Consider the following 11001-nt stretch of genomic DNA (forward strand, 5'->3'; position numbering starts at 1 on the left):
GTCAGCCAGTGTCTGAAGAAGGTGAAATGGTAACGTTTCAGTTCCTAGACCCTTTGTGGCGTGCTTCCTGATGTGAGTGTTGCCAGTGCTGTCTGGGCTGCATTTAAACTTCCAGTACCTGCATCGTTTGGCTTCTCAGTGAGTCCCAAGCATTGCCTGTCTTTCTCGTTTGCACAGTGTTCTGTCCTCTTGTTTGTGAGAACCACTGTTCTTAATGCTGTTTCGGAAGGGTATTGGGTGGGAGGGTGGATACCGGTCATATTGAGCGTTAATCTGCACAGGAGTTTGAATGTGACTATCAGGTGCTACCATAGTGTTTAGCTCGAGGAGTCAGAATTCAGAGTTCAATCCCAATTCAAGTTAGTGCACGTGGGTTTCTTCCCACAGTCCGAAGATGTATGAGTTAGTGGGTAAGTTGCCCCATGATGAGGCGAGGGCTGCTGGACAGCGTGGCTGAAAGGCCAGAAGGGTCTGTTGCATGCTGTGCCACCACGTAACTGTCTCGCTAGTTGTTGCTGAGTGTGAGAGTGCAGCGGGAGATGCTCTGAGTTTGGTTTACTGGTTTTACCAATGAAACATGAAGCAGAGTGGTCCTGACTGGGGAGGCATAAACAAGGAGGCAGCCTGTAGATGTTCTGTTCATCATATTCAGCACACTGGCTGCATGCTGAGATCAGCCTTTCTGTTCATAGCTCCAAAACTTTTATTGTTTGTAGCTGTTCCCTTTCCAGCCCTCAATGCCATCTTTATGAGCAAGTGCAGCAGGCAGTGAAGAAGGCTAATGGAAAGTTGGCCTTTATTACAAAGGGAATTGAGTACAAGAGCAAGGAAATCCTTTTGCATTTGTACAGGGTCCTAGTGAGACCATACCTGGAGTATTGTGTACAGTTTTGGTCTCCAGGGTTAAGGAAGGACATCCTGGCTGTAGAGGAAGTGCACAAGGTTAATTCCTGGGATGTCCGGATTGTCTTGCGCAGAGAGGGTAGAGAGACTGGGCTTGTACACGCTGGAATTAAAGAGATTGAGAGGGGATCTGATTGCAACATATAAGATTATTAAGGGATTGGACAAGATAGAGGCAGGAAATATGTTCCAGATGCTGGGAGAGTCCAGTACCAGAGGGCTTGGTTTGAAAATAGGGGGTAGGTCATTTAGGACAGAGTTAAGGAAAAACTTCTTCTCCCAGAGAGTTGTGGGGGTCTGGAATGCACTGCCTCGGAAGACGGTGGAGGCCAATTCTCTGGATGCTTTCAAGAAGGAGCTAGATAGGTATCTTATGGATAGGGGAATCAAGGGATATGGGGACAAGGCAGGAACCGGGTATTGATAGTAGATGATCAGCCATGATCTCAGAATGGCAGTGAAGGCTCAAAGGGCCGAATGGTCTACTTCTGCACCTATTGTCTATTTATTCTCTGTAGAGAAAGGTTAAACATTCAGATGCTTGTTCACGGCCCTCATCAGATCTCAGAGATGGCCTTTAAATTGTTGGCGATGCTGTGGCACTGCCGGCCAATGACAGGCCAGTCCAATCTGCTTTGATGTTGTGTTAGTCAGTTCTGTATGAACTATACACGCTTGACAGCTAAATGAGTAATGTGGTCAAGTGTGGAGGCTGTGGGATGTCGATGACAGTGGGGTCCTTCCCCAGCTGCAGCTCCACTGAATGATGCCTGTGGCTGTTCTCTCCAGCTGCCTGTAGTTATCAGAGTGCCAAGACTGGTGCCATCTGTTGCAACCTTGTGTGGATTGCCGTTTTCCGTGTTGGGCTTTGGTGATATTATTGTACCTGGTGAGTAAATCTACACATTTTCAATGATATTTGCAAAGTTGTTGACTGTCCACAGTTTATCTATGTTCCCATTTATTGCCTCCTGTAGATACACAGAAACATAGAAAACCCACAGCACAATACGGGCCCTTTGGCCCACAATGCTGTGCCGAACATGTACGTACTTTAGAAATTACCTAGGGTTATCCATAGCTCTCTATTTTTCTAAGCTCCATGTACCTGTCTAGGAGTCTCTTAAAAGACCCTATTGAATCTGCCTCCACCACTGTCACTGGCAGCCCATTCCATACACTCACCACTCTCTGCATTTATAAAGAAAAACACAACAACTTATCCCTGACATCTGCTCTGTCCCTACTTCCAAGCCCCTTAAAACTGTGCCCTCTCATGTTAGCCATTTCATCCCTGGGAAAAAGCCTCTGACTATCCACATGATCATTGCCTCTCATCATCTTGTACACCTCTATCAGGTCACCTCTCATCCTCCGTCGCTCCAAGGAGAAAAGGCCGAGTTCACTCAACCTATTCTGTTAAGGCATGCTCCCCAATTCAGGCAACATCCTTGTAAATCTCCTCTACACCCTTTCTATGGCTTCCACATCTTTCCTGTAGTGAGGCAACCAGAACTGAGCTCAGTACTCCAAGTGGGGTCTGACCAGGGTCTGATATAGCTGCAACATTACCTCTCAGCTCCTAAACTCAACCCACGATTGATGAAGGCCATCATATGAGGGGTATGATGGCTTCAGAATCAGATTTATCATCACCGGCGTGTGTCCTGAAATTTGTTAACTTAGCAGCAGCAGTACAATGTAGTACATGATAATATGGAAAGAAAAGGAATCAGTAAATCAATTGTAGAAAGTATATGTATATTAAATAGATTTAAAATAATGTAAAACAGAAATAATATTTTAAAAAAGCATGCCACAAAGTGAAGTTGTTCATAAGTTCAGTGTCCATTCAGAAACTGGATGGCAGAGGGGAAGAAGCTGTTCCTGAATCATTGAGTGTGTGCCTTCAGGCTCCTGTACCTCCTTCCTGATGGTAACAATGAGAAGAGGGCCTGTCTGGGGTGATGGGAGCCCTTTGTAATGGATGTTGCCTTTCTGAGGCACTGCTCCTTGAAGATGTCTTGGATAGTATGGAGGCTAGTACCCAAGATGGAGCTGACTAATTTTACAACTTTCTGTAGCTTCTTTCAATCCTTTAAATGTCAATACTTTAGTTTTTTCCAGATACCAAACTAAATACTTCAAGGATGAGTTGAGGCTGATTTCATGAAGTGTAACGAGGCAGGTTCAGGCTGGGTCTAGGCACCAAGGGCTGCAGGTAAAGCCCAAATTTGTAGAAAGGGGAAATGCAGTGAGACCCCATTCTGTGAGGGGATGTGGGGGTGACTGGCATTGGGAGTATATTCCATTCCCAAAATCCTGCAGGAAGCTCTGACGAGGCTGGAGATTCAGTGTACAGCAATGGATGTGGGTTTCAGGTGATTGATGTCACAGCTCCACATCTCACATGCTTCATCTTGAGCTGACAATCCAGCAGGAAAGAGAAACCACAGAGTTACAGCCACCAGGTGTGGCTTGCTCCTTGTACAAGATGGTATGGGTGGTGGAGGGTTTAGCGTACTATGATTACAGTGACAGCTCGGTTCCATTGCCTACTTTGAGTAGTTTGTACGTCCTTCCTGTGACCACGTGGGATTCTGGTTACTCGTTGCCTCCCACATTTCAACGGCGTACTGGTGAGTAGGTTAATTGGTCACACGGATGTAGGGCTCGTTGGGCCTGTTACTGTGCTGTAACTCTGAATGAATAAAAATAAAGTATAATATCTCACAGGATTATTGGTTGCTTACTGCCGAAGATTTGATGTGCAGACAAGAAGTGGTGGCATCTATTTTATTCTGTGTACTTTAGGTAAGAAATTTTAATCAATCGGTAAACAATGAAATGTGTTTATAACCAGTAATTGTTAGAACATTTACCTGCTCGTGGAAAAGTCTATTATAGTCTTGTATGACACATGTAATTTCCGTCTAGTGTAGTTTTGGGCACAGGCTGATCTACCTTTGAGAATGGATCAAGAAGAAGTGAGAAGCTACTGAAACAACTTCTCACCAAATCACTGACCATTTACAATGTGGGGCAAGGAAACTTGGCTCCAATCCGCCTCTCGGCACTCGAACTGCAGCCCTGCCGCTCACCTTGCTCCTCAGTACATCCAAGGACTGTAAACGCGAGGCTGCAGCCCCTCCCATTCTTTCAGACATCAGTTGCAACTACCAGCCCCCTCTGGGTGCAAGCCAGTGTTAATAATGATATTGCCCACAAGCTAATCCATTGACCAAATGAAAAGCAAAAATGGGCACCTGCTGGGAAGAGCAGGTCGGGTGTTTGGAAAGGGAAACGAGTGATGTGTCGGGTCTGGAACTGCCTGACCCCCCAGGTGTTCCTCCAGTGCGGCTTTACTGGGTGTGTCTTAGTCACAAGCTGCTGACCTGATGCATGTAGAGAGCAAAACGTACCCAGTGCTGCCTGTGGGAGAGAACGGAACCGCGGATCAGCTGTCAGAGGTTGTGTACTTGGCGAGTTGCATTCTCTCCCTCGCTGTGAAAGGGACATCCCATTTCCCCTTATCAGGGAGAGAGAGTTTGTGGGGGAACGGTTAGTCCTTGTATTGCAGATCATGGTCTTCAGTGGGGGCCTTGCTATTGCTTGGTGGGTGGGGGGGGGTCATTGCTTTGCTGCTGTTTATGTATGGTAGGGGGGCTTTAGGGTTCGAACGTTTTAACTGTCACTCATTCATTGGGGGCCACTCTTCTGTTTTTGTAGATGTCTGAGAAGAAAAATATTTTCAGGATGTATATTGTATAGATTTCTCAGGTATTAAATGGAACTATTGAACTATTTAATAGTTGTGTGAAGCAGTGAGAAATGTGTAATAATAATTGTTTTCCTTTAAGCGTACGCTGTGGGCATGGTTTTAACCTTTGTGGTCCTGATTGTTATGAAGATGGCACAGCCTGCCCTGCTCTACCTCGTACCCTGTACCCTCATCACCTGCACTCTGACGGCCATGGCACGCAAGCAGCTGAAAATGTTTTGGGCAGGAAGTGGTTATGAGGTTAGCACCTTTCATTAGCTTCTTGGCTTTGCAAATAGTCTATAATTAAATGGTTAAAAATGACATCAGACTCAGCCAATTTCATTGCCTTAACATTATGTAAAGTCCTTGAGGCAAAGCAAGTTAAGTACTGACCGGTCACAATGGGCATGATTGAATCAGGTTTACTATCACTAGAATATGTCATGGAATTTGATGTTTTGCAGCAGCAGTACGTTGCAATACGTAACCATAAAAAAAACTCTTAAGTTACAATAAGAAGTATTTATTTAAAAATAGGTAGTGCAAAAAGAGAGGGAAAATATTGAGGAAGTGTTCATGGGTTCATTGTCCATTCAGAAATCTGATGGTGCATTGAGTGTGTGTCTATAGGCTCCTGTACCTCCTCCCTGATGATGACAACGAGAAGAGGGCATGTCCTGGATGATGAGGGTCCTTAGTGATGGATGTTGACTTTTTGAGGAGATGACTTTTGAAGATGTCCTTGATGTTGAGGAGGCTAGTGTCGATAAAGTATATTGCAGTATATCCAAAGCGGTAGACATAGACATGTATCTACTATAAGATATAGGAGTAGAATTAGGGCATTTGGCCCATCATGTCTGTTCTGTCATTTCATCATGACTGACCCAATTTTCCTTTCAAACCCAATTTCCTGCCTTCTCGCTGTATCCCTTTGTATCCTGACCGATCAAGAAACTATCAACCTCTGCCTTAAATATACATAAAGACTTGGCCTCCATAGCTGCCTATGGCAGCAAATTTCACAGGTTCACCACTCTCTGGCTAAAGAAATTCCTCCTAGTCTCTGTTCTAATAAGATGCCCCTCCTATTTTGAGGCTGTGTCCTCCGGTCTTAGACTCTCCCACCATAGGAAACATCCTCTCCACATCTGCTCTGTCAAGGCCTTTCACCATTCGATAGGTTTCAATGAGATCATCCCTCATTCTTTTGAATTCTAGGGCCAGAGTCATCCTTGTATGTTAACCCTTTCATTTCTAGTCACTCTGCTGTACCTCCTGGACCCACTCCAATATCAGCACATCCTTTCCAAGACAAGGGGTCCAAAGCTGCTCATGATACTCAAGTGAGGCCTCACCAGTGCTTTGTAAAGCCTCAACATTACATCCTTGCTTTTGTATTCTAGTCCTCTTGAAATGAATCATATTTGCCTTCTGCATCAGACTCTACCTGCAGATTAACATTGTACACAAGAACTCCCATGTCCCTTTGCACCTCAGATTTTTTTGTATTTTCCCTCCATATAGAAAATGATCAACTTACATTTCTTCTACCAAAGTGCATGGTCATGCATTTCCTGGCACATCTGCCACTGCTTTGCCCATTCTCCTAATCTGTCTAATTCCTTTTGTAGCCTCTCTACTTTCTGAAAACTACTTGACCCTCCACTTATCTTCATATCGTCTGCAAACTTTGCAACAAAGCCATCAGTTCCATCATCCAAATCATTAACATATAACGTAAAAAGAATTGGTCCAACACAGACCCCTGTGGAACACCTCTAGACACCAGAAAAGATTCCCTTTATTCCCACTCTTTGCCTCTTGCCAGTCAGCCTCTACTTTATCCATGCCAGAATCTTTCCTGTAATACCATGGGCTCATAGTTCGTTAAGCAGTCTTGTGTGTGGCACCTTGTCAAATGCCTTCTGAAAATCCAAAAACACAACATCAACTGATTCTCCTTTGTCTATCCTGATTTGTTATTTCTTCAAAAAATTCCAACTGATTTGTCAGGCAAATTTTTCCCTTGAGTAAACCATGCTGCATACTAGGCTATTTTATCATGTGCATCCAAGTACTCCTCATCCTTAACAATTGATTCCAACATCTTCCCAATCATTGAGGTCAGACTAACTGGCCTACAAATTCCTTTCTTTTGCTTCACTCCCTTCTTGAAGAGTGGAGTGACATTTGCAATTTTCAGTCTTCCAGAACCAGGTGAGGTAACTTATCTACCTTCAGACCTTTCAGTTTCCCAAGAACCATCTTCCTAGTAACCATAATGTCACACACTTCATGATCCCTGCCTGACACCTGGAACTTCCACCATACTGCTAGTGTCTTCCACAGTGAAGACTAATGCAAAATACTTATTCAGTTCGATCACCATTTCCTTGTCTCCCATTGCTACCTCTCCAGCATCATTTTCCAGCGGTCCAATATCCATTCTCAGGTCTCCTTTACTTTATGTATCTGAAGAAACTTTTGGTATCTTTTTTTATTATTGGCTAACTTACCTTCATATTCCATCTTTTCCTTTTTAATGATTTTTTTTAGTTGCCTTCTGTTGGTTTTTAAAAGCTTCCCAATCCTCTGATATCCTACTATTTTTTTCCTATTATATGCCCTCTTTTTGTCTTTTATGTTGGCTTTGACATCTCTTGTTAGCCACAGTTGTGTCATCTTGCCTTAAGAGCATGGAAAATCTATGGCACATTATAGGCCCTTCAGCCCACAATGTTGAGCTGACCATGTGATCTGCAATACTACTTTAATTCTTCAGTACTTTAGAATCCTCCTTCCTCTTTGGGATGTATATATCCAGTGCCTTCTGAATTACTTCCAGAAATTCCAGCCATTGCTGCTCTGCTGTCATCCCTGCCAGTGTTCTCTTCCAGTCAATCCTGCCCAGCTCCTCTCTCATGTCTCTGTAACTCCCTTTACTCCACTGTAATACTGTGTTAGCTGGCTTTAGCTTCTCCTGAAATTTCAGGGTGAATTCAATCAGTAAAGGTCATATTTCAGACAATGCAGTGTGTTGAGTGCCAGTTTGGGCAAAAAGAAACCCTCAGTCTTAAAGGATTTGCACTCCAGATCTCCCAAATACCCTCATGTGGACTCTGTTCCAGTGTTTTCAAGACAGATGGACAACAATTTGATTGACATGCGGGCTAAACTACTGATCCTGATCAAACCAGTGGGTTGAAAATTTAATGGGATGAGATATCTGCCCCAGGTTGATGTTCTTGACTCAGTGATTATTCAGAGGCCTGAATGAGTTTTCATCCCAGCATTAGGGGAGTGTCATCCTGTTCAGTAAAGAATCTAATAAGTAGTCTTGTATTGGTGACAGCAATTATTTAAGGTAATCCCAACCTCACTAATAGTATTGCTTTCTGTGTGACTTTATGGTCTTTTATGATGGACCTGGAGTCCCATGCAGAGTTCATGGCTAACAAATCAGCAGGCCAGTTGGTTTGCAGTGACGTGAGATGGGAAATTAACCTTGGCTTCACCTGCAGTGATTTGGACATTCAGAACTGGCTGTTTTTGGAAAGTGGGTTGTTATTGCCCTGTGCTGGTGTTAATTACTTTGAATTTGCTCTGTTCAGTACAGAGTCTGTACTCATTAGTGAGAGTGAACTGAATTAGTGGCAGAGAGCTAAAGGTATGGACTGTGATATAGATGGACTATGAAGACCACTGGCTTCATGCAATGAATCTTTCTAGGTTTTGGATGGCAGCAGGACTCCGTTGTTACAAGGTGAGTCACTGCCTTTATGGATGGGGGCTGCTGCGGAGGCTTTATCTTCCAGCTGGATCTCCATAACTGTCCCTTTCCTTCACTATCCCATTACGCACTCCTGAAAATCTGCTTTGCTTAAGTGATGCTCCAGAAGCTTTTGTGCAACGAAAGAAATCAAATCTTTAAGCTACATCGTGTTGCTTTAATTTGTGTGATTTTGGCCTTGCTGTTGTCAAATATTAATGGTGATTAATGATGATTTTCAGACAGATTTTGACCTTGTTATCATCAAATTTTAATGTTGATTTTTGGAGTGATGTCTTTAAGCAGGAGAGAATTTGCCATTTACTAGGACCAGTGATCAGATCTAATCGGCTAACGAAACTGCTGAAGAGGGAGCAAGTTCCTGTAGTGAGGTGCAAGGAGCTGGAACAGTATAATGTGACAAGCAAACAATGTCACTGGGTGCCCTGCAAATACCCATCTAATAGTATTACAGTGTAGAGACAGGCCCTTCAGCCCATCTGGTCTGTGCTAACCAAGATTCCCACCTACATTACAGTTCCATTTCTCTGCCTTTGGCTCACTTCGCTTTAAGCCTTTCCCATCCAAATACCTGTCCAAGTGTTAACATGCCTGCCTCACCCACTTCCTCAGGCAGTTTGTTCCATATATATATATATACCCCCACCCCCACCTCTCCCGGACATATATTTTCTTAGATAAGGGGCCCAAAGCTGCTCATGATATTCCGAGTGAGGCCTCACCACTGCCTTGCTTCTACGTTCTAGTCCCCTCACAATGAATGCTAACATCGCATTGCCTTAATAACCACTGAAGCAACTTGCAAATTGGCCTTTAGGAAGTCCTGCATGAGGACGCCTAACTGATTAACCCTGAACACACTTGAGAATTTATTGTTACCCTCACCCCCTGCCTGAACTCTTCAACTGCTATGTCCTGGGTTGATGCAGTATTCACTTCACACCTTAAGGGGCAGACTACGTGGGAGGAGAGGTCGCTTTGGACCTGCCATCTGCTTCCTCATTTTCCTTCATCTGGCCCACACTGTCTCTGTCCTCACTGCCCGGTGTTCCTTGGACTTTCCGCCATTGTCTTTCACAGTTGTACTCATTAGCTCTCTCTCGTCAGCTGGTAGATGCCACTCCCAGGCTGGTTTCCCACTTTATTTACAGTGTTTGCACACATGAACACACAGCACAGCCTTCCTGAGAATGGGGGAAACATCTGTGTCAAGTATTTCTGGACAACAGAACATTTTCCAGTCTTGAGGTTCACATGGTCTATGAGCCATGTGATGTTTGCTAACCTTGGAAATGTTTTTTTTATTTGCTGTATTGTTGGGTTGAGAAGTTTTTCCTTTGTAGGGTGAAATGAATGTGATGTTAACTGTTGTTTTTGCCCTCAGATGATGAGTCCAGTCGGAACAGTGAGCGAAGAGACTGATGCTGCTCTGATTGAGCCTGTGTCAGGGAATCCCTGAAAGATGCCACTTACTGCGTTACCACTAATTTTCTCTATATATTTTGCTACCAAATAATTAGAAAACTCTAGGGCAAATCCGGAAGATGGTGGCCTGACAATGACTAACTCTGAGCACAAGTTTCTACGTTGAAATATTTTTGTAATGACTAATGATTTTCCTGAATCAGAGAATCCATGATGCACTTTTATGCCTTCAGAAACTGGTGTAAGAGCCATTGTTAAGCATTTTATATGAAGTTTCAGTTAATCTGGTCAAACTTTTCTGGTTCCTCTTGCACTAAACTGCTCGATTTGCTATCACTTGCTTGCTACCCTGATGAAAGCCAGAAAGGCACATTGAGGTAAAAACAATGTCCAATGGCTCATGGCAGTCACTGAATAGTTCTTGTGGACCATCTCGAAGTGTCAGTGAGATCCACCTCTGCCCCAACCAGACAGGTTTGACCACATTAATTCATGTGAGGGTAAAGATTAAACTGTACTGCTGTGTAATATGATTTGCATTTAACTTTGAAATGCATTCTGTGGAAAAGGGTGGTCTACAAAGTTTGTACTCCTACAAATGAAAACTGAAATTCTACATGTTGCAATTTGCATAAGGGAATGTAACTTCTGAAATATTTTATTAAATACATTTGCAAATGGCTCTGACTTTGATTTTTTTTTTTCTTAACCATCATTACCCCTCAACCATCAGGCAAATGTTTGTAGATGTGTGGTGAAGCGTGTGCAAAGACCAATGCCCTTAAACAGAGATAACATACTGCTCAGTCCATCATGGATAAAAATTTTCCACACCAGTGAACACAGCTGGAAGAGATGTTGAGGAAAATGCAGTCTTCACTGAGGACAGATCATGGAGCAAAGCAGCACGGGAAATAGACCTTAACCCACAATATCTGTACCGAACGTTATGGCGTTCAAACCACCACATTGGTACCAAACACTACCAACTCACAACATCTAATAAACACAATCTACCCACATCTGTGCTAAACACAATCAAGTCACAACATCCATACCAGCCCAATGATCCTCAAACCACATCTGTACCAAAACAACAAAGTCACCACATCCGTAA

At 43.5% G+C, this 11001-nt stretch overlaps 1 protein-coding gene across 3 annotated transcripts in view; it reads left to right on the forward strand.

Annotated features, from left to right (window-relative positions):
• The window catches only part of LOC132382671 (signal peptide peptidase-like 2A), a 38687-nt gene extending 28123 nt beyond the window's left edge, over positions 1 to 10564 (forward strand). For 2 of the 3 annotated variants that reach the window (XM_059953112.1, XM_059953114.1), the window contains 4 exons: positions 1693 to 1792; positions 3640 to 3717; positions 4764 to 4924; positions 9844 to 10564. In XM_059953112.1, coding sequence (XP_059809095.1) covers positions 1693 to 1792; positions 3640 to 3717; positions 4764 to 4924; positions 9844 to 9918 — 414 coding nt within the window. In that variant the 3' untranslated portion in view covers positions 9919 to 10564. Of the gene's footprint in view, positions 1 to 1692; positions 1793 to 3639; positions 3718 to 4763; positions 4925 to 8398; positions 8433 to 9843 lie in introns of all 3 variants that reach the window. The other variant, XM_059953113.1, reaches the window with a different exon arrangement.
• The last annotated feature ends 437 nt before the right edge of the window (positions 10565 to 11001 follow it).

The sequence above is a fragment of the Hypanus sabinus genome, chromosome 28, assembly GCF_030144855.1.
Source record: "Hypanus sabinus isolate sHypSab1 chromosome 28, sHypSab1.hap1, whole genome shotgun sequence".
NCBI classification, from domain to species: domain Eukaryota; kingdom Metazoa; phylum Chordata; class Chondrichthyes; order Myliobatiformes; family Dasyatidae; genus Hypanus; species Hypanus sabinus.